At 42.4% G+C, this 23,893-nt stretch overlaps 1 protein-coding gene across 2 annotated transcripts in view; it reads left to right on the top strand.

Annotated features, from left to right (window-relative positions):
- The window catches only part of ARHGEF26 (Rho guanine nucleotide exchange factor 26), a 162,628-nt gene that overhangs the window by 6,051 nt on the left and 132,684 nt on the right, over window positions 1-23,893 (top strand). Inside the window, exons 2-7 of one of the 2 annotated variants that reach the window (XM_027543192.1) lie at window positions 1,494-1,609; window positions 10,503-10,714; window positions 15,956-16,638; window positions 17,057-18,195; window positions 19,875-19,914; window positions 23,409-23,554. In XM_027543192.1, coding sequence (XP_027398993.1) covers window positions 17,116-18,195; window positions 19,875-19,914; window positions 23,409-23,554 — 1,266 coding nt within the window. In that variant the 5' untranslated portion in view covers window positions 1,494-1,609; window positions 10,503-10,714; window positions 15,956-16,638; window positions 17,057-17,115. Of the gene's footprint in view, window positions 1-1,493; window positions 1,610-10,502; window positions 10,715-15,955; window positions 18,196-19,874; window positions 19,915-23,408; window positions 23,555-23,893 lie in introns of both variants that reach the window. The other variant, XM_027543198.1, reaches the window with a different exon arrangement.

Below are 23,893 nucleotides of genomic sequence, written 5' to 3'. Positions count from 1 at the left end.
TTTGTAACCCCATGGACTATATAGTCCATGGAATTCTCCAGGTCGAATACTGCAGTGGATAACCTTTCCCTTCTTCATGGGATCTTCCCAACCCAGAGATCTAACCCAAGTCTCCCACATTGCAGTGAGTCAGTAGTAAAATATTCACCTTTGTTTTGCATAGAGTTTACAGAGTGTTTTCGACAAGTATTTTTATTTTTTAAAAATTAATTTATTTTAATTGCAGGCTAATTACTTTACAATATTGTGGTGGGTTTTGCCATACATCAACATGAATCAGCCACGGGTGTACATGTGTCCTCCTGTCCCAAAACCCCCTCCGACCTCCCTCCCCATCCCATCCCTCTGGGTTGTCCCAGTGCACCAGCTTTGAGTGCCCTGTTTCATGCATGAAACTTGGACTGATAATCTATTTCACATATCATAATAAACATGTTTCAATGTTATTCTCTCAAATCACCCCACCCTTGCCTTCTCCCACAGAGTCTAAAAGTCTGTTCTTTATATCTGTGTCTCTTTTGCTGTCTTGCATATAGGGTTGTCATTACCAACTTTCTAAATTCCATATATATATGTTAATATACTGTACTGGTATTTTTCTTTCTGACTTACTTCACTCTGTATAATAGGCTCCAGTTTCATCTACCTCATTAGAACGGACTCAAATGCGTTTTTAATAGCTGAGTAATATTCCATTGTGTGTATTGTCCACAACTTTCTTATTCATTCACCTGCCAATAGACATCTAGGTTGCTTCCATGTCCTAGCTTATTGTAAACAGTGCTGCAATGAACATTGGGGCACATGTGTCTCTTTCAATTCTGGTTTCCTCGGTATGCATGCCCAGCAGTGAGATTGCTGGGTCATATGGCAGTTCTTTTTCCAGTTTTTTAAGAACACTCTTCTCCATAGTAGCTGTACTGGTCTGCATTCCCACCAACAGTGTAAGGGAACCTTCTTACACAAGTAGTTTTCTAATTCCAAATTCACATTACATCAGGATGATTGTCATGGCAGGTATTATTAGCCCCACTTAAAGATAAGGAAGGAAATCAGTCCTGAATATTCATTGGAAGGACTGATGCTGAAGCTGAAACTCCAATACTTTGGCCAGGAAGTATTGTGAAGAACTGACTCATTGGAAAAGCCCCTGATGCTGGGAAAGATTGAAGGCGGGAGGAGAAGGGGATGACAGAGGATGAGATGGTTGGATGGCATCACTGACTCGATGGACATGAGTTTGAGCACACTCTGGGAGTTGGTGATGGACAGGGAATCCTGGAGTGCCACAGTCCATGGGGTTGCAAAGAGTCAGACATGACTGACTGAACTGAAGTGAAAGATAAGGAAATAAAATTGAGAGATTTAGACTGGCTCAGAGACTAACCTAGAGAATAGTGGAGCTCAGATTTTACTCCTCTTTTCACAAGTACAAACTCCGTCTCCACCCCTCACAGAAACCCCCTAAAATTCACAGTTCTTTCTCTTTGTAGAACAAACTCGTGGCAGTTATTCAGAACAGACTGATGACAACAGGCATAAATGGCAGTAGTGAAGGAAGAGAGCACCTCAGACACCTGTGGTCTAGAGGAAAGAGCCAGTGTCACAGGTAAGAGAGAGGTACATGACCACACAGTTGTTCCCAAAGCAAAGCAGGGCCAGGAACACACCACTGCAGCAGAAGACAGCAATAGGAGTTAACAGAAACACTTGGGGAAGACAAGGTGGCCATTTTACAAAGAAAGGGAGGCGTGTCTGAAACAAAACCTGAGTTGAGCACAAGTTCACATGCCCTTCAAGAACAACTGAACCAAAGACCCTCAGCTGTAGAGGCAGCAGCAGTCAGAACAGAAGTAATGACTCCAGGCTATAGACAAGGATCGAGCACCAAAGCCTCTGCCTCTGTGGATCCCTGAATGTGAGGGTTTCTACAGCCCATGTTTATTGACCCACAGCAGTCCTGGGAGCCCCAGGGCAGAGACCCCCCAGTAGAGGTTCTGACAACCTTAGCCCAGACTTATCCTCTCATCTCTGTGTCAGGGACTTCATGCCACTGTCAGAATGTGTCCCTGGCTTCACAGTCTACCCTCCACCCACACATCCCTTTAGTGAAATTGTGTGCGCCTCTCCTCCCAGCAGAGAGCCTCCATAACCCCTCAGCCCTCAGGTAGAGCTTGCTGTCTCCAAGGAACTATTCCAGCACTGGGGCATTTCTGAATTGCTAGAATGGTCTGCCCTCTGAAATGAGCTGCTGATCCCCTTAGGGAAATCATAGCAGAGCTCTGTGATGACTGTAAGCAGTGAGATTCATCCATATTGTTGCCTGAAGATGCTTTTTGTTCCTTGTCATTGCCATATAGAATTTCATGGTGAGATGATACCACATTTTTAGATCCATTCTTCTGTTGGGAGGTAATTGGGTATTTTTCAATTTTGGCCTATTTCAACTTTGCTATGTTAATGAATTTCTCTTGCACACTAGGGATGGAATTGCTGAATCTTCAGCTTTGGAAGATAATGTCATGTAGTTTTCTACACTGGGTTAACCAGTTTCCTCACTCAAGACTATATATGAGCATTCCTGTTGCTCAGGATCCTCACCAATATTTCCTATTGTAAGACTTAAGCAATTTTGTCCATCTATTGACTGTGTAGGTTTTTTAAAATTTAGATTTATGTGCTTTTTGTTTATTTATTTTTGGTTGTGTAGGGGCTTTCTCTAGTTGTGGTGACCACGGGCTACTCTTCATTGCGATGGGAGGGCTTCTTATTTCAGTGGTTTTCTCTTGTTGCAGAGCATGGGCTCTAGGGCACCGGCTCAGTAGTTGTGGCACACAGGCTTAGTTGCTCCTTGGCATGTGGGGTCTTCCCAGGCCAGGGATTGAACCTGTGTCCCCTGCATTGGCAGGTGGATTCTTTACCACTGGCCCACCAGGGAAACCCGACTATGTAGTTTTAATTTTCATTTCTCTCCTGACTAAATAAAAGAGTGCTTTTCGTTTGATTTTGGCAGTTAGGGGCTACTCTTAACATGAAATGTGTATTCAAGTATTTTGCCAGTTTCTCTAATTGATTGGAGTTCTTGCATACTTTCGGTGCTGGTCCTTTGCCAGTTATATCTATTACATTTTCTTGCATTCTGTTGCTTGTCTTTTCATTCTTTATGGCATCATTCAATTAACTATCTTTTAAAAGCATACTTAGGATGAAACTTTCACTCTTTAAGAAGTAAATGATTTGTTCTTTTATTTTACAAGACTAGAATAGCAGATTATAAAGAGGAAAGAGATTAGAGGGTATTGTACATTCTAGACAATCTTTTTATGTAATATTTGAATTTTTATATGAATCATATATTGCTTCATTCAACAATTATTTATTGAGCATTTAATATGTGCCAATAAGCTGCTCTAGGTCCTAGGGCTCCATTACTGAACAGAAGCTGACACCTGACCTAGCAGAACTTACAAGGTGGGATTTAATATTGCTTTTACTTTAAAAAAAAAAAGCCTCAGATTTAATCTCCATCAGATTTTCATTTTGAGCTTTTACATACCTATATATAAAACAACATGGCACATAATTCAGAGTGAACGTGTAAAACAATAAGCAAAACTTTCTGCCAAGGGTTGATTTTTGTCATTGATTTCAACAGCAAGTTTTCCAGAAAGTGTGCCGAAATGTCAGCTCTTTAACAGACACTGTGTATAGAGATATTTATTTTAAAACACCTTATTGCCATGAGTCATCTTAAATCAAAGATTCAAGTTGAAACATGAATCAGATTCTGGACTGAATTTATTATAGTCATTAAATTTGAATTTTTATTATGAGTGAGTAATAAACACACGTAGGAAAATAAATCAGTGGGTATGTAAAGTATGTGAGCAAATATACCTCCATTTCGGAACCCACGCCCCCCCTGCAACCACTGCCTTACTCCAGTCCTCCCCACCCCGGTAGCCACAGTTAGCAGTTTCTTTTTTAAAAAAATAATTCTTAAATTGAAGTATAGTTGATTTACAATGTTGTGTTAATTTCTGGTGTACAGAGAAATTATTCAGTTTACACACACACACATATGCATATAAATATATACACATGTATCAGGAGGGTCCCCTGGAGGAGGGCATGGAAACCCACTCCAATATTCTTGCCTGGAGAATCCCTTGGACAGAGGATCCTGGTGTGCTGCAATCCTTAGGGTCACACAGAGTCCGACATGATTGAAGCGACTTACCACACAAGCACACACATGTATACACGTATATTCTTTGTCAGATTTTTTTCCATTATAGCTTATTACAAGATATTGAATATTTCCCCCTGTACCACACATAGGATCTTGTCATTTATCTTTTTTATATATAGTAGTGTAAATATGTTAATCCCAAACTTCTGACTTATCCCTACCCCCTTTTCCCTTTGGTAGCCAGAAGTTTGTTTTCTATGTCTGTGAGTCTGTTTCTGTTTTGTTAATAAGTTCATTTGTATCACTTTTTCAGATTCCATATATAAGTGGTATCATATATTTGTCTTTGTCTGTTGGACTTCTCTTTGTATGATCATCTCTAGGTTCATCCACATTGCTGCAAATGGCATTATTTCATTCTTTTATGGCTGAGTAATATTCCAGTGGGGCTCCCTGGTGGCTCAGCAGTAGAGAATCCTCCTGCAATGCAGGAGACATGGATTTAATCCCTGGGTCAGGAAGATCTCCTGGAGAAGGAAATGGCAACCCATTCAATATTCTTCCCTAGGAAATTCCATGGACAGAAGAGCCTGGGGCGCTACAGTCCATAGGGTCAGAAAAGGGTCGAACACGACTTAGCAATTAAACAACAACAGTATTGCAGGCAGATGCTTCACCCTCTGAGCCACCAGGGAATCCCAATTGTACTGTATACATACCATATCGTCTTTATCCATTCCTCCATTGATGAATATTTATATTGCTTCCATGTGTTATCTATTGTAATTATATTGTAATTAGTGCTGCAATGAACATTGGGGTGCAGGAATCTTTTCAAATTAGAGTTTTCTCCAGATATATGCCCAGAAGTGGGATTGCTGGATCATATGGCAACTCTATGTTTTATTTATTTTTTTTTATGGAACCCCCATCCTGTTCTTCATAGTGGCTGCACCAATTACATTCCCACCAACAGTGTAGAAGGAAATCCTTTTCTCCACACCCCATTTAGCAGTTTCTTATGTGTCCTTTAGGAGATGTTCAATCATGTGCAAACACATAGGAATTATATATGCATTCTGTCTAAAGTATTTTGTGCTGCTGAGTTAATGAGCTGCAGATTTCTCAGGTGGGGATGAGGGGCTGTGATCTGGATTGAAGACAAAGTGACAGCCTCTCCCAGGCTCAGAGTTGGGCCAGGTGAAGCGGGAAGGGTAGGGCCTTGACAAAGCCTCTCAGCCCCAGGCTGGCTCTGCATCTGCAAGCAGCCTGAGGATTGTTTGGGTGCTGCCTGGAGGTGGCAGTGACCTCTTGCACTACTCCATCTTCGTCCAAGCTTCAGAAGGCACATTTACATGGTGGGCTTTCTCCTCCTTCCACCCCTTAAAAATGAAATGAATGCTGACATCACCCCACTTCCTCTTCCTCCCAGAAGTCTAGGCAGCCCCCTCTCCTCACCTGGCACCATTACACTCTGGGGCATCCCTGCTCTCACACAGTTAACCCCTTCCTTCGCCTGTCCTCCTCTCATTTAGCTTTCACAGGAGCAACACTGGATTGATTGCTTGTCCCCTTCTGTTAGCTCCCACCCTACTTGTGGCCTCCTATGCTTCATGCTCCCTCCTATCCAATTGCCAGTGCTCTTGTAAAGGCATTTTAGATCCATAACATCTTTAGCTTTGGGGATCAAGTTAATATATATGATGTATGCGTATCTGTGTGCATGCGTGCGTGCCAAGTTGCTTCAGTCATGTCCGACTCTGCGACCCCATGGACTGTAGCCCACCAGACTCTTCTGTCCATGGAATTCTCCGGACAAGAATACTGGAGAGGGTTGCCATGCCCTCCTCCAGGGGATCTTCCAATCTAGGGATCGAACCTGTGTCTCCTGCGGCTCCTGCATTGCAGGCAGATTCTTTACTGCCGAGCTACAGAGGAAGCCCATAAGTGATGTATATTCTATAAATATTCCCCTGCTCTGTACTACAAAATTTTCTTCAGAACTGAGTGGCCAGATTGAACAAATAAAAATACAGCATGCACAGTCAAATTTGAATTTCAGATAAACTACAAATAATCTTTACTATAATCGGTCTACTGCCATCTTTAATCTGCATTTAATCGGCCAACTCTGTTCCAAAACTCAGCTGAGCAGTTAAATTAAACAGTCCTTCTAATCTGCATATCTTTGCCCTAAAAACAAAGTTTAAATCCTCCCTTCAATGACTGTGGCCCATGCACAGCAAAACACCCCATCAATTTTAAAGAAACACCTCACCAATTTTAAAGCTGGGCACTTTGAGTTGTCTTGGGCCAGCGCAGGAAGCATTTCACAGTGGTTGCTAGGTGGCAGATTTCAACTCAGGAAAGCATTTTTGAAATTCTATTAGTACTGCTTGGTGGGAGTACTTGGTAATGAGCCTAAACGTGTATGGCTTATAGAGCTTTCCCCTCTCACCATTTTTCTTCCAATTTAAAATCTGTAGCGAAACCGAGTTTAAATAACACTTTCTAAAAAGCTTTGTCTTTTAAGCCAAATGCCAGACTGTCTAGGTAAACACAGAATTTAGTAATCACGGTTTTAATTTATTTCAGCTATTTTTCCCTGCTGAATTTTTGAGATAGGTAAGACTGGACTTCTTCCAAACAAATCTGGGCAGAAGAAAACTTGAAATGTGTTGGCTAGCTTTATGTATCCCCACGTGATTCCTGATAGAGTTTTACCTGGAAAATGAGGGCACACAGAAGAATTTTTTTTTATCTCGAGTTCTTTTTGCAAACATCAAATACTTCACACAAAAGGAACATTATGGCCTATTCAGATAATTCTTTGTTCAAATTACTTAGCAAACTTCATGAAACAAGAGTTGTGATTCTTCATACTGCTTTGATAATTCAAAGAAAGAGCAGGATTCAGAGAAGGACAGTATAGAAGGGGCATAGGGCTTCCCTGGTGGCTCAGATGGTAAAGAATCTGCCTGCCAATGCAGGAGACTCCGGTTTGATCCCTGGTTCGGGAAGATCCTCTGGAGAAGAGAATGGCTACCCACTCCAGCATTCTTGCCTGGAGAATTCCATGGACAGAGGAACTGCGAAGAATTGGGTAAACCAGGAGACTAAAGAGAGAGAGACTGGGAAATTATTAGCAAGGGAAATCAGTAATAGTGATGATGGCACGGCTAATCTAGTTTCCCCCAAAAGAGACACACTTAGAGGATGTTCGCCATATATCACCATTAACTGTGTTAAGAGCAGACTCCTAATTACTCGTCACAGAATTAAATCATCCTTGTATCTTTGTTCAATAAAGTGTTCTCTTTTACTACCTTACCTGACCCAGGCATTGAAGAATGGGAATAAAAAAAGAATTATGGAAATTTAAAACTAAAAATTTAAAACTTTTTTTTTCCTTCTTGGTGCTCAGATTTTGTGAAGAAGTAAGTTAAATGTTTATCAACAGGAAATTTGCCAATAAGTGATGTAAGATTAGGTGGAACCATATGAAATTGTTAGTGCATCTGATTCTTCTTAATTCTGTTCAGATGTTGAAAATAGATAGTGGCTCTGTAATTACTGGTGGAGAATAATATCCCACGTAAACGATAAATTACAGAACGTCGTTATAGGATGCTAGTGCGTGTGGGGGTGTCCAAGGTATGTGGGGATATATATGCTTATTTATGTCCCACCATAAATCTGAAAATCATAAAATACACAAACAGTTAACAGTGAATGCCTCTAGAGGGCGGGGTAGGAAACCAGAGACAAGAGCTGGAGATATGTTTTACTTTTGTACAATCCCAATTTTTACCAAATGAATGTATTAAAATTTTAAAAGGAAAAAAAAAAAAAAAGACCAAAACTGCAAGGAAACTATTGCTTAAAGAGGTGAAAGGTCTGTTCAAGCCATGAGGTGACCTCAGACTAGAATCTACTGAAGAAAGTGGCTGCTCAGTGGTTTTTCTTATCCCTATAATTCAAAGAACAACAGTGAACAGTTGTTCTTTGGGGACCTAACAGGTTAGGGAGCCTAACTGTTAGGGGCCTAACAGTTCAGGGAGTCACTGTCTACCTTGACTTTGTAGTTTACCTAGGATCTTAATCACCCTAGTTAAATGGAGAGCTTCCCCTCAAAAACCCAGCATCACTGGGGGGTCAATCAGATGTGACTCATTCTCAGAGTCATAGCTATGAATTAATAGGTTAGATGCTGCTGGCTAAGACTGGCTAAAAGAAGCCTTTTCTCTCTTATAATTTCCTTGGGTCCTATAACAAGAGTCCTCTGAGCCATTTTCAGCATCCTTTTCTCACTATGATCCTTTTCCTTTATACTAGAGTTGGAAACAACAGAATTTTATTCTGATTATGTTCTGTTCAAGATTGTTGTTGTTTAGGCACTAAGTCATGTCCAACTCATGGGACCCCATGGACTGGAGCCCACCAGGCTCCTCTGTCCATGGGATTTCCCAGGCAAAAATACTGGAGTGGGTTGTCATTTCCTTCTCCAGGGAGTCGTCCTGACCCAGGGATCGAATCCAAGTCTCCTGCCTTGGCAGGCTGATTCTTTACCATCTGAGCCATCAGGGAAGCCCCTCTGTTCAAAATAGAGAAAAGGTGATTAGGAATTTGTTTTGTACAGTTCAGATGGCCTCCCTTCCTCTCCCCCTGACTCCTGCACCCCATTTTCCCCAGCCATTGGGCTGGCCACATCCAAATTATTCTAACTGACCAGTATTTCTCAAACTGTGCTGAGAAGAGGAACAATTTCATATTTGCAGTTGAAGAAACTGCAGTCTAGAAGTTCAGTGACTTGTCCTCATTCCCACAGTTAGAAAGCAGCAGACACAAACTAAAAGACAGCTGCCTGACTTCCAGCCAAGTGTCCCCAGTCTTGAAATAAAACTGCTTATTTCTCCCTTTCCCTCCAGCAACTGCTCTGTTTTCTCTTTTCCTTTTACTGTCAGAATTCCCACACTTGCAGTTAAGTGCCTGCACTGTTTTCAGGCTGCCCGTTTTCTCCAGAAGCCCTGTATGTTGGGCTCCATGCCCACCAAGACGAGAGGGGCTGGTTGAAAGAGCACTATGTGAGCACCATGGGTTAGATGCCACCTGGGGTTGGTCTTTCCTGATAGGTTGTTAGCAAGACTATGGCAGGGACAGTTAGCAGAATCATGCCTACGTTCTTTACCACTATATCTACAAGTCCAGAGCCTGATACCCATCAGGAGCCAAAAAAATACTAGCTGGTCAACGGGACTGACTTTCCTTTCAGAAAGTCTTCCTTTCCAAGGCGTTTGCATTTATTTTCTGATTGGATGACCCTGATTGGTGTGCCTCCTCTTCCTCTGGACTAACATTATCACTGATTGATCAATCTGTTCATTTTACTGAAGTTCTATAGGAGATAGAGGAAGAACCGACAGTGGGGTGCTTATGTTTTATTTGTGGGAAAAGAATATAAGTGAATAATGGAATCACAAATAATATAATGACGTGATAGTTATGCGGAGAAGGCAGTGGCACCCCACTCCAGTACTCTTGCCTGGAAAATCCCATGGACGGAGGAGCCTTCTTGCCTGGAGAATCCCAGGGACGGCGGGGCCTGGTGGGCTGCCGTCTATGGGGTCACACAGAGTCAGACACGACTGAAGCGACTTAGCAGCAGCAGCAGCAGTGATAGTTATGAGGCAGATTGGAGCCAGACTGCATGTGTACTTAACCTCTCTGCATTTTAGTTTCCTTCCTATAAACTGGAGACAGTGGTAGTTCCTACCTCCTAAGGTCATTGTGAAGGTTAAGTCATGTATTAATGATATAGCTGAAGCACTTCAAAGAGTGTCTGGTATATTGCTGCCGCTGCTGCTAAGTCACTTCAGTCGTGTCCGACTCTGTGCGACCCCATAGACAGCAGCCCACCAGGCTCCCCCGTCCCTGGGATTCTCCAGGCAAGAACACTGGAGTGGGTTGCCATTTCCTCCTCCAATGCATGAAAGTGAAAAGTAAAAGTGAAGTCGCTCAGCCGTGTCCGACTCCTAGCGACGCCATGGACTGCAGCCCACCAGGCTCCTCCGTCCATGGGATTTTCCAGGCAAGAGTACTGGAGTGGGGTGCCATTGCCATATTGCAAATGCTCAAAAAATGTTTTAAAAAGCAGAAGGTAATATATTAATCATTATTATAAGTGCTGTAAGAAAGTATCTTTTTAAGAACTTTTTTCCCAGTGAGAATTAATCAGTTCTCAAATTCTCTTTTTCAAATATCCTTTCCAATTTTTTCTTTGTCATTTTGACTCATTACTTCATTGTACCAGGGTTACTAAGCTTGTCCAGGATGTTTAAGATCTGAGAATGGGAGAACTGAGGAACCTGTTAACGGCCAGCACCAACCAACCCTCAGCCAACTGAGTGAGGCTGTCCTTGTCCATCTGTGCATCTGATCCAGCCTACCCCACAGCTGGATGTGGCCATGTGGGAGAGCCTGGGGAGACCCTCAGAAGAACCCACCATACCAGTTCACAGAGAGGTGAGGAACAATAAAAATAATACAATTTGCTATTTTTTTTTAAATTGGAAAATATTTTATTTTATTTTTTGTTTTTAATTGTTTTTAATTTTATTTTGTTTTTAAACTTTACAAAATTATATTAGTTGGCCAAATATCGAAATGAATCCGCCACAGGTATACATGTGTTCCCCATCCTGAACCCTCCTCCCTCCTCCCTCCCCATACCATCCTTCTGGGTCGTCCCAGTGCACCAGCCCCAAGCATGCAGTATCGTGCATCGAACCTGGACTGGCAACTCATTTCATACATGATATTATACATGTTTCAATGCCATTCTCCCAATTTGCTATTTTAAGCCACTAAGTGGTGAGGTGGTTTGTTTTACAGCAAAGCACGAAATACCACCTTTAATTTTGTCCCAGAGGTAGACATGCTAACATTTTGAATATTACAAATCTAGATATTAAGTAGTTGTGTTAATTCACTCATTCGTGTCTGACTCTTTGCAACCCAAGGACTGTAGTTCAGCAGGCTTCTCTGTGGGATTTTCCAGGCAAGAATACTGAAGTGGGTTGCCACTTCCTTTGCCAGGGAATCTTCCCAACTTGGGGATCGAACCTGGGTCTCCCACATTGCAGGCAGATTCTCTATCATTAAGTAGTTATACACAGCTGTTTGCATTAAAAAAAAAAAAAAAAAAACTCAATGTAGGACATTCTGCATAATGCGTTCAAAAATAACTCTTCTCTCCTACTTACCATACAGTATTTTGAATTTTTGTATGAGTAATTTATGTCTACACTATTATTTTTGGTTGTTGCATTTTACATCATGATTTATTAACAAATCTCTTGGTAAAGAGTCAGATTCTGATTTTTTGCTACTGTAAGAAATGCTTTAATAGACATCTTTGAACATATATATTTTTACACATCAAAGATGATTTCCTCAGGGTTATTTCCTGGGCATGGAATTACTTGGTTGAAGATATGCCTGTTTTCAAGGTTTTGATTAAGTATCATCTAATTGCTTTTCAGAAAAGTTGTTTACATTCTTACCATGAATGAGTTAGAATCCTCTTTTCCGTGCACTTTTACCATGTTTTTTTTTTTTTTTTTAATCTTTGTTGATCTAATGAATGAAAAACTATGATCTCATTACTGTTTTAATTTTGTTGTTACCAATTGGGGCTGAGTGTATTTTTATGTATAGAAAGCACTCGTGTCTACTCTAAAATTATTCTCACTCTGCGTATTTTTCCACTGTTAGTCTTCTCCTTAAAGATTTGTGAGTGATTAGATACTAATATTTGTCTGTTATGCATATATTTAAGTATTTTTCTATAGTTTCTTTCCAAGAGAAGATTTCCCTCAGATTTTATGGGTTTAGGTGGATTTTTTTTTAATGCACAAACAAATCTGTTTATTTTTATTTATTTTATCTCTGAAATTGGTGTTATCAGGTATATTGTTTTAAAAGACAGCAAAGTTTAAATACTTTCAGAGTGTCAGATGTTATCCAAGTAAAATTCAGACCCCTCAGTTTATGTCACACACCGCAATCTAGTCTCTATTTAGCCAAATCAATCTCCGACAACTTCTTAATGCAAATTCCCTGTTCTTGTGACTTTAGTTTCTGGTATGTGGAGCTCCAGAGCTCTGGAGTCTGACAGATCCCAGTTATTAATAGGATTCTGACTCAACCGCTTACCAACAGTACAAGAAAAGCTTTTAGACCCTCGGCTTCTTCCTATTTAAGTGGAGAGAGGATTAATTTGAGATTAGTTCCTGAAATATAGTTGGCACTTAGTAAATATTAGTTCTCAAGCCATGCCCTTGTGTTTCTATTCATTCTGGGACATGGCTCTAAGATATCCTTTTCCTCCCCTCTGTCTCATGACATTTTACATATTCTTCAGGTCCACTTCCACCCAGACTCCTTCACAGAGGCTTTCAGGGAACAGGGAGCTTCATCATACACCTTACTCAACTTCAGTTCAGTTGCTTAGTTGTGTCCGACTCTTTGCGGCCCCATGAACCGCAGCACCCCAGGCCTCCCTGTCCATCACCAACTCCCACAGTCCACTCAAACCCATGTCCATTGAGTCGGTGATGCCATCCAACCATCTCATCCTCTGTCGTCTGCTTCTCCTCCTACCCTCAATCTTTCCCAGCATCAGGGTCTTTTCAAATGAGTCAGCTCTTCGCATAAGGTGGCAAAGTATTAGAGTTTCAGCTTCAACATCAGTCCTTCCAGGACTGATCTCCTTTAGAATGGACTGGTTGGATCTCCTTGCAGTCCAAGGGACTCTCAAGAGTCTTCTCCAACACCACAGTTCAAAAGCAGCAATTCTTTGGCACTCAGCTTTCTTGACAGTCCAACTCTCACATCCATACACGACCACAGGAAAAACCATAGCCTTGACTAGACGGACCTGTATTTCTCCAATTCTAAGAAGCACTTTGGTCTCACATTTTTAACATCTCTGAAACTGGGGTGTGTGATGATGGTGGTGGTGGTGGTGGTTTAGTCGCTAGGTCATGTCTGATTTTTGTGATCCTATAAACTGTAGCCTGCCAGGCTCCTCTGTCCATGAGATTTCCCAGGCAAAAATACTGGAGTGGGTTGCCATTTCCTTCTCCAGGGGATTGTCCAACCCAGGGATCAAACCCAGGCCTCTTGCATTGCAGATGGCCTCCTGCATTGCAGGTGGATTTTTTTTTACCAACTGCATTACCAGCGACTCATCTTACTATAATGTTAAGAAATAGCCATTGGCCATGGGGCAGTCCTGATATAGTTGGCATTGCCTTTGCATTTGTGAACATAGTTATAACTATTTGAATTGTCATCATTTCACTGAGTTCTATGCAATTTAATACTACATGTGTCAAAACCATATGCTAAGAACTGCAGTTGAAGGCAGGAGAAATTGCCAGATGTGTCAGATTAGATGAAAGAAATTGCAAAGGAACAAGAGGGTAATATAACCAACTCATGGATCACACAGGATTGCAGCGAGGGCCTGGAACTTCAGTTTGTCAGAAACTTCTTTCTGGCCATTAATAGAGAGGATATGTAGGTTGTACTATGCTGTTCTGTGCTGTGCTTAGTCGCTCAGTCGTGTCTGATTCTCTGAAACCCCATGGACTGTAGCCCGTCAGGCTCCTCTGTCCATGGCGATTCTCCAGGCGAGAATATTGGAATGGGTTGCTATGCCCTCCTCCAGGGGATCTTTCCAACTCAGGGATTGAACCCAGGTCTCCTGCATTGCAGGCAGATTCTTTACCATGTGAGCCACCAGGGAAGCCCATGAATACCAGAGTGGGATCTCCCAACCCAGGAATTGAACCAGGGTCTTCTACATTCCAGGTGGATTCTGTACCAGCTAAGCTATCAGGGAAGCCCTACATAGGTTGTAGTGACATACAATTCAGTTGAACAAGAAAACTATGCTTTTAATCTAATAGGAATGTGCCAGCATCAAACTTGAAGAATGAATGTCTGGCTAGGAAGCAAATCCCAGAGACATGGTTAGGCCATCCTTTTAGGAAATACTGCATGTATATCAATGATACTGTGTGGACAAGTGCATGATGTTCTATGTGAAGAGGGATTTAGGAAAATTAGACTCGTGTACAGAATTTGTAGAAATAGTTAATCAATTTCTTTTGCTTATATTTTCCTTTTCTAAATATGTACATTACTGAAAAAATCATATCTAAATTTAAAACCATAAGTATTATAAAGATCCTATGTTACAACACACTGCGTCATAATTTAATTCACAGCTCTTTTTTTTCTTGATAGCACATGCTATCAAAAATGCCCTAGATTTGAATAATTATGATAAATTGAATAGACCATAAAATGGGCAGTAGATCTGTGGATTTCAAAGCTTAGCGAAGGAACAGAACTTCATGTTTTTTCCTTGTTGTTGTTTTGGTGGGTATTATGTTGTTGCTTAGGAATGAGGTATGAATATCCTGCAATTTCTTCATAATCATCAGCTACGCTTGTTTGCAGAACCAGCATAATTTGAAGAGAAGCTAGTTTCTCACATCACCATTTAAAACTTCTTAATGTAAGTCACAGATTGCATCCTGAATTAGATAACACTTCATCTGTCATTAACTAAGCACTTTAAAAATTAACTTTATTATATTTTCCCAATATACAAGTAATACACGTTAGTATGAAAAATACCCTATATTAAAAAGTGCATAGGTATGAGTATATAATCAGCCATATCTTCTAATCAAAATATTTGGTAAATTTCTTTTTTTAGAAAAATTTCTTATAAATATTTTGATGCCATTTCTTCTACTTATGAAAACATCTCAAATCAAAGCAACATATATTTAATGTACAGTATTTGGAAAGTATAGCAAAGTATAAATAAGCATGAAAAACATTCATCTCATCACCACCCAGAAACTGCCTTTTACTATTTTTGGTCATCAAATTCAGCCTATCCAGGGAAAACAGGAACACTTCGTGGATGTGCAGTACACCCCTTGTTGAATTTGTGAATGCCAAAAAAGAGTTTGGAGAACAGCCCATATGTCTTGGTAATAGAATTAATTACACAGATCTTACATTCTAAAAATCATCTGTCTTCTCAAGTTTGCCTTATTCTTCTCACAATGCTGGAGCTTGTCCAGGACACAGCCAGCTTTCTACTACTTGGCAACAGAGTACTCTGTGGTGGTTGGTCACTGTCTTCATTCAGGTCACCCTCTCATTCATTCATACATTCGACAAATATTCATTAAGTGCCACTCTTTGTGCCTGGAATACAGAGGGGGCAATACAGAAACATGGCCCCTGCCCTCTTGCAGCTTTCAGTCAAAAGAAGACAAAGCAGATAATAAACATAAAACTAAATATATGATTAAACACATTTGCGATGAGTGTCGATAGATGAGAAAAGGTGGCCGGGAAAGTAAATAAGCGAGCCATAATCAGATTCAGGAGGGAAGTCCTCTCTGACGGACAGGTCAGAAGGTCAAGGAGAAACAAAAGGGAAGGATTGAGGCTGTCAAACTTGGTGGGTACGGCCTAAAACTAGTGAAGGAACAAGTGCAGGGGTTGGGGGAGTCTAGGCTACAGAGGTAAGCACTTCCTGTTGGTGTGCTTGTGCTCAGTTGCCAAGTCCTATAGGGCCTTGGAGAGGATTTTGAATTTTATCCTGTGTACGCTTAGAAACCAGTACGCTTTTTTTTTTTTTGCAATTTAAATTATGGTTATTTTTAATAGGTAAAGCATACAAGATCCAAAGATGACTGAATGAAAACACTCCGTCCCTCCGGTTTCCTAGCCACCCAGTTGTCCTCCCCCGAACTGGCTATAAGTATCTCTCCAGAAATACTCCAGGCACAAGCAAGCCTATCAGTCCATAAGATATTTTAAGCAGAGGAGTAGGACATCGGATTTAAGACCCCCCGAATACTGAGAGGCGCCTGGCTTTCTGCGTTCAGAGCTACGCGTTCCAGCCTCACGGACCTCACTACGCTCGGCATTCCGAGCTTCTACCAGGGAGATCCCCCGGGGGGCCCAGGACTTCGCAAATTACATTCTGGCAGGGCTCCTACGTTTGTTCCCACGCTGTGCTCCGAGCAACAGCCTTGCGCGCCCGCAGCTCCCACGCCGCCCCCTCCCCGCATCTCGTGGCCGGGAACCCGGAGCTCGGCACACAGCCCAGGTGCGCTTGAGTGTTTTAACGAGAGACCAGGGCGGGAAGACAGCGGCTCCCAGAAGGCAGCGACTGAGGCGGGCCGGGGCGTGGCCAATGCCGTAGGCGGGATCAAGCTTGGGGGCGGAGCCGACGCTGGGTCCGCTGCTGAGCTCTCCAGAACTCCGGCTGCAAAGATTCGGTCCGGGACCCGGGCCACCCACTGGGCTGGGGTGCTCGTCGGCCCCGGGCGCTACAAGCCCTGAAGGTAAATCCGCCTGGGAGACGGGCTGCTGGAGCTCTAGGGGACCTACGACGGGGGCGGGCCGCTGGATGGCGGCGGAGGGGAGCGTCCCGCGACAAGTTTCCCAAGAAAGCTGAACTCGTCCCAAGTTTCCTGTGCATCAGTTTGCACCGGCGATTTGGTGGCGGTCTGTTTCTGTGCGGGTGGTCTTGGGCCGCGAGAGAGGCGTGGAGGTGATTGGATTAATTCGCCTGGGGGCGACCCAGGTTTCTGTACTGGACCCCTCGCCGCGGTGGGCGCAGTTTTTGCCCCAGAAAGGGTGGGTAATTGAACGCAGTTGTGTCCCTCGGCAGCCGGGTGATCCCCGGGCTCAGAGCGCGCGCGTCTGCAAGGCGTGCCTGGTAGTCCGGAGACCAAGCTCCATGACTTCTTTCCTCTTTAGGCAAGACTGACTAGGTGCTGTCCCCCACCCCCCCGGGGGCTGACCCCCGAGGCTCCGCTATGGACACCGAGAGCGAAGTGGATTTTTCCAGCAACAGCTTAACCCCTTTGTGGCGGAGGCGTTCAACCCCTCAGCTCCAGCTCCTGGGCCGGAGCAAGCCGAGGCCCCAGTCCTATCAGAGCCCCAGCGGGTTGCTGATCACGGATTTCCCGGTGGAGGACCGAGAGACGCTCCCTGCGGCGCAGACTCTGGCCGAAGTGCCCGGCGCCTCAGACGGCAGGACGGTCCAGAGGAGCCCCCTGCTTCTATGCGCCCATCGGAGGGCGGTGACCAATGGGAGGACCGTCTCCCAGGAGTACAGGGCTGTCTCTCCTCGGCTTCGACGGCCTAAGTCACCCCAAGTACCCAGAGTGGCGTCAGGCGGCTCCCCCAAGTCCCCAGCGAACGGCACAGTGACCAAGCCAGCGCCTCAGCAGCTGCACCCCCCGCGGACTCCTCGAGCGCCCTCCCCCTGCAGCCCCGAGGGGGACAAGACCGGATTCCCCACCAGCCCCCTGCCTTCGCCGGCTGCAAATGGGCTTTCCCCTAATATCTCCTCCCAAGGCGCCGGTTCGCTCTCCGGCAGTATGGCTAAGGACCCTGAACGAGGACCCTCGAGACTCTCTCCTTCGCTCCCCAAAAGGTCTTTGGAACAAAAACTGCCGCTCCAAAGGCTGCCCTCACCGGAAAACGAACTCCTGGAGAATCCTTCGGTGGTTTTGAGCACAAACAGCCCCGCCGCCCTCAAAGTGGGAAAACAGCAGATCATTCCGAAGAGCTTGGCCTCGGAAATTAAAATTAGTAAATCCAACAGTCTGAACGTGGAACCTCACAAGAGACTGCTCAAGGTGCGCAGCATGGTGGAGGGCCTTGGGGCCCCCCTGGGCCCAGCAGAGGACGAGGGCGAGGCGGAGCACGACTTGGACAGCCCCGGGTCTCTGCGGAGAGGCTTGCGGTCCACCTCCTATCGCAGGGCGGTGGTCAGTGGCGTTGATTTTGACAGTCCTGGCACCTCGAAGAAGAAGAACAGGATGTCCCAGCCGGTTCTGAAAGCAGTGATGGAAGACAAGGAGAAGTTTTCCAGCCTGGGAAGGATAAAGGTAAAAGTGGGCAAGAGTGTCGCATGTTAGGCAGGCATTAAGCCGCCAGTGAAGATGTTTGGGGTGGGGAGGAGGGGCACAGAGGGAACCAAAGGTTATTGTTCTTTTTTAATTTTATTGTTTGTTGATCAGACCCCTGCAATCTATCTCTTGGCCATTTTATTGCTGGTAGGCACAGCCCAGGTTAATGCAGTTTCATGGGAGGAACTGAAACTCTTATCACTGTATTCATTTTCTAAGTTTGGCAAAATGTGGGGAACAAGTAGGAGAAAAAACCCAGCAAATTAGGTATTGGTGGAGTGAATCTTGAACACTTTTAATACAGGTAGCTGCAAAGGGGGTGGCAAGCAGGCGTGGATCTGCACTCTTGATTAAGTGGTCACGCCAGTGTGGTGCTTGTTTAGAAGTGTCTATTACTGGTTGCTGATTCACCACAGCTGATACAGGAAAACACTGATTTCCTTTCAGCCGGTTGATTATTTTAAGTACTTACATTAGTGATTTAATTACTGAAATATTTTTCCTTTCCGTAATGACCACATACTAAATACCGTCCAGGTAAAATGTGAATCGTAAAAGTCAATTGCCAGAATCACAAAAGACATAGTAGTCATCTTTGTTCTTTCTGGCTTCTTTCACCAGTGGCTTTGGTTGCATCTCATTCCCATTTTGTGCCCACTTGACCCTTGAGTGCATTTAACAAGTTGGTAGCTTGAAACTTCAGGTTGGAGTGAATGGTGTGGCGTTGCTCCCAGATAAAGACCTAGGAGTTGCACTCCTTAAAATATTACCAAATATGACATGAAGAAATAGGGAAGACTAGGGAAGGAGATTTTGGAGTGTGCATGTGCTGCCTTCTCCAGACACAAGACAGATCTCAGCAATAGGGCAGAAATTCATTTTGGCAGCCACATCTTTTTCTGATTAATCAGAAAGCTGGAACCAGTCTATATAAATGTCACATATGTAATACACAAGTGAGCCTGTTTTATTTTAGATCCTATGGCCTTAAATTACATAACATTTTATGTGTATTTTTTTTCCCCCTCCAACTTTGCAAGTTTAACAAATTTCAATTTAACAGTGGTGGTGAATCATGAGTGGGCTTCCCTGGTGGCTCAGATGGTAAAGAATCCGCCTGCAATGCAGGAGACCTGGGTTCAGTCCCTGGGTTGGGAAGATCCCCTGGAGAAGGGAATGTCTTCTCAACTCCAGTATTCTTGCCTGAAAAGTCCCCTGGACAGAGGAGCCTGGAGGGCTTCAACTCATGGGGTCACAAAGAATAGGACATGACTTAGCGACTAAGCAAACTAATTTCTAAATAAAGAAATTACATAACATTTTATGTGCTTCCCCACCCCTCCAACTCTGCAAGTATAGCAGAGTTCAATTTAACAGTGATGGTGAATCATCAGTAATAAGCTAAAAACTATTGGTCATTTGAGGATTCTCAAGCTGTATTGGCTGAGCATGGGGGATATTGTACATTTTATTTCATCTTTTTAGTGAGTGGTAGTAGTCATATGACTGCTCCAGGGATCATCTGTGCATGCTGTTGGAAATCTAATGAATGTGACCACAAAAAAAGTACTTTTTCTTGAAATAGCTGTATTTTCTGTTTGGCTCATTCATACATAGTTTGCTTTGCTTTTCTTCTTTTTGCTTTTCTTGTTTCTTAGAAAAAAATGCTGAAAGGACAAGGAACATTTGATGGGGAAGGTAAGCATTTGATTTTCCAGACTTTTATTGCTGTTTCAATGTGGAATATCAATTATAAGTTGAAATCCAACTGAAGTAACAAAAACACAAGATGAGAAAAATGTACAACTTCTCAAATTATACAGCACAAAGCTCTGCACTAAGCTAAATTTTCATCCAGTAATACCAGCAGTGAATAAAATTAATGGCATTCTTTGTAAGCCGATGACTTTGTCAGACCAGTGTTCTGGGATTTTTAATTCTCCTCTACTCTGGCTCCATCCCCACCTCCCTCAAAAAATGAAGAAAGATTAAGGATAAACTCTAGCTCTTCAATTTAAAATTCTGAAGGTTTGGCATGTAGATCTTATGTCCGTATTTCCTTAGGTCATATATCCTTTGACTTAATGTTCTTATCCCCATATTTCTACATTTTAATATCATTAATATGGTTTCATAACCAAGTTTCAATTTGGAGGAAATTGAACTCACTTCATTAACAGAACCCTACTGCTAAGAGTTTCAACCTCATATAGTGTTTTTGTGAAGGATGGAAAAAAAAGCTGCTTTCACCAGGTGTTCAGACCCTAATCAGATTAGGGGACTTTGTGTAAATGGATCCAGTGTCAATGGACCAGAAGAGCTTGTAGAGCTGGGGGAGTGTGGTGGAGGTGAGGGTAGTTACTTCCTGTCATTCTTTGAAATGGTAAGATTTTCCTGCCTTTAAAAGAACAGTGAAGAAGGGTATGCCCCTCTGTAAGTAAATCAAAGGTAAAACCACCCAAAGTTATATCAACTTGGCTGATTACAAAACATTTCCCCATATCATTCTTATAAAAATCAGTTCCCATTTTATCATTTAAATATGACCAGTTTATAAAAATGTACTTATTGTATTCATCTTAGAAAAATGTTTTCTATGGGGAAGAAACCCAGATAGAGTATTTTTGCTGGCTGGGATAAAGTCATCGTCCAGATTTTATAACCGAGGAATCTGGAAATCTCAAAGAGGCTTAGTACCTTATCCACTGTCGCACAGCCAGGACCAGGACAGACACCTGGTTCTCACGCACTTTGCTTTCTCTTGTACCCTGTTATGACTGTGAAGTGAACAGAGCATCTATCTAATATCAATCATGAGAGATGTTTTGCATCTTCTGGAATTTGGCATTAGTTTTGAGACCTTTGCTTCAAATAGTTAAAAATGTTGAGCTTTTTTGAAGTCTGAGGACAGACCTTCATTATAACTAGTTTTATGCTGTTTCCTTTTACAAGGAGCTGTTTCTGTGCACCCTCTCCTCTCTTCTTAAATATGATGACCTAGACATTCTTTTTCACATATATGTACATGAGGAATGCAGGAGTCTTAGCAGTTGATGACTAACAAGAATGTAAGTCAGGAAGCTGTGTGGTTGAGTGGTAAGATCCTGTGATATTGGAACCGGAGACCTGAGTTTCTGTCCTGCTGCTTCTAGTCATCAGTTGAGTGACATTAAACAAGCCTCTCAACTTCACTGAGCCTGTTTTATCCTGTGTAAAATGAAGCTAATAATTGCCTACATTGTTGTGAGATGAATGAGACATCATATCAACAATGTCCAAATGCATTTTATGTCACACATTAAGTACTTTAAAGGGTTCTGCAGAGATCTATACCCTTACAATCTGCTTTCATATGCAGACCAATCAAGAACAGTAAAATCTTGCATGAACTCTCAGTATTTAGTGATGATGCATACAGAACATGCCATAGTTGATGAGAAATGAGGCAGATGTTTGCTGGCTTCAGTAGATGGGAAAAGCATTTCAAACTCAGTATGTTCCAAAACCAAACTCATAATCTTTCCACTAAAGCTGAATCTCTTCTGGAGTTCCCTTCTTCCACTTCAGTTGTGGGACTTAACAGAGCTAGAAAATATCCTGACCACCACAGCCAGTCTGACCCCTGTATCCAGTCCGACCCCCTCAAGTCTCCACTGCTTTTCACTGACCACTTCAAGAGCACCCTAATTAGTTCCTTAACTAGTCAATGTTTTGCTCTTCCAATCTAAAAATGTCTTTCAGTGGATTTTCATTGCAGTCGGGATAAAATACAACTTTTACAGTATGAAAGAAACTCTGGCTTTTGGGCTCAGGATAAAACCCAGTTCTGTCTGGTTTGAACTGTCTGGCTCTTCTCCCTAAACTCACCTTACACCCTTTGTCTGATTGACACCTGCACTCCAGTTCGTGACCTCTTTTGTTCTTCTAAGGTAATTTATTTCCTCTTGCTTTTGGAGGTGGTTTTTTCCTGTAGCTCCGTGGTTTCTCAGCTTTCAGATCTTAAGATTTTCTTCATTAACACCTCTCTGACCCCCAGACTAAATCATGTCCTGCTGACAGTCTGTTCTCAGAGTACTTGTGTATAAATCTTTTGGTTTGTAGATATGTATTTGTGCCAGATCATTGTGTCCTCAACCTTAAAATGACTTGCTGTCTTACTTAGAGTAAAAAACAAAAGTCCTTTCAATGGCATTGAGGCAAGACCCTATATGGTCAGCCCTTTAGTCATCCCAACCCCCATCTCCTATACTTCCTCCCCTCCCTTAACTTATTCCAGCCACACAGGCCTCCTTGCTGATCGTTGTACAAATCGTAAGACACACCAAGCAGACTCCTGCCCCGGGGCCTTTGTACTTGCTGTTGTCTCTGTTTGCTGATGTCTCTGTTGTTGCCAGTTGTAGAGATGGTTTCTTTCCTTAACCTCTTTTAGATCTTTGCTTCAATGTCACCTCTATGAGACCTTCCTAAACTACCCTGTTTAAAATCTACATGTCACCCTTTATAACACCCTTTCTCTGTTTGATTTTTCGCCATGTTACTTTTCAGCATATGCCATATTATAAAAGTTGCTTGTTTATTTATTTTCTTTCTTTCATCACTCTAATGTCAGCTCCTTGAAGAATGAGATTTTTCTCTTTTTTTGTTGTTGTTCTTTGTTGTATCCGCAGCACCTAGCATTTACTGGCGTCTAGTAGACATTTTCTAAGTATCAGTTGAATGAATTCATGAATGACTGACTTTTACTATATTTCTAATTAAATTTTTGGCTCACGAGGGCACGGAAAGTGTCTTTTATTTTCTATTTACTCCCAGCCCTTGGCACATTGTAGATGTACTATAAATATTTGTTAAATTGAAAAATAAAAGGGTGTAAATTCAATTTAACCTAAAAAACAATTAGGTAATAGACATGACCTTCATGAGTGGTAGACAGAGTCATGGAAACTTTGCTTCAGTTGGCATTTGATGTACAGGCACTTCCCTGTCCCCTGCAGATGAATGGGGGGATAGAGCTGTATGAGTGAGAAAATAAATTTTTGATCATGACTCTTCATGAAGAAATCCATTTATCTCTTGTTTATTAAACTGGAGGCCAAACATTATATAAATATTGGGTTTCTTTAGAACAAGTAGCAACATGATGGGGGGTGGTGACAATTAGTGATGTGTAGGGTTTGGTTCCTTTTTTGCAGAAAACGCTGTCCTGTATCAGAACTACAAAGAAAAGGCCCTTGACATCGACTCCGATGAGGAGTCAGAGCCAAAAGAACAGAAATCCGATGAAAAAATTGTGATTCACCACAAGCCTCTGAGGTCCACGTGGAGCCAGCTGTCTGCGGTGAGTGTGTACCTTATGTTTTTCTATCTGTGGGAGTAAAGAGACCAAGTTGTGGAAATTATACCTGGTTGTGGTTTTAATTTTTTTTTTTTACCAGTGATCCTGTAACTCTAAGGAGAAAGATTCTTCCTTTTAGATTGTGAAATATTTCTTGAAACTCTGCAGTGAGAAAGTGAGCTTTGACAATTCTGATCAGGAAAATTTATCATGTTTTTATAAAATAAAGTGCTTTAAGACTGATGTACTATGGACTCTGGAAACTGTTCTTTCTCAGCATATTTTCTTGTTTTTTATATAGTGTGTATGTAGTGGTAGCTTAATATATCTACATTAAGGGAT

This window comes from Bos indicus x Bos taurus, chromosome 1 (genome assembly GCF_003369695.1).
Source record: "Bos indicus x Bos taurus breed Angus x Brahman F1 hybrid chromosome 1, Bos_hybrid_MaternalHap_v2.0, whole genome shotgun sequence".
In the NCBI taxonomy this organism is placed as follows: domain Eukaryota; kingdom Metazoa; phylum Chordata; class Mammalia; order Artiodactyla; family Bovidae; genus Bos; species Bos indicus x Bos taurus.
The sequence above is the reverse complement of the archived record's forward strand: the minus strand, read 5'-3'. Positions and strand labels throughout refer to the sequence as shown.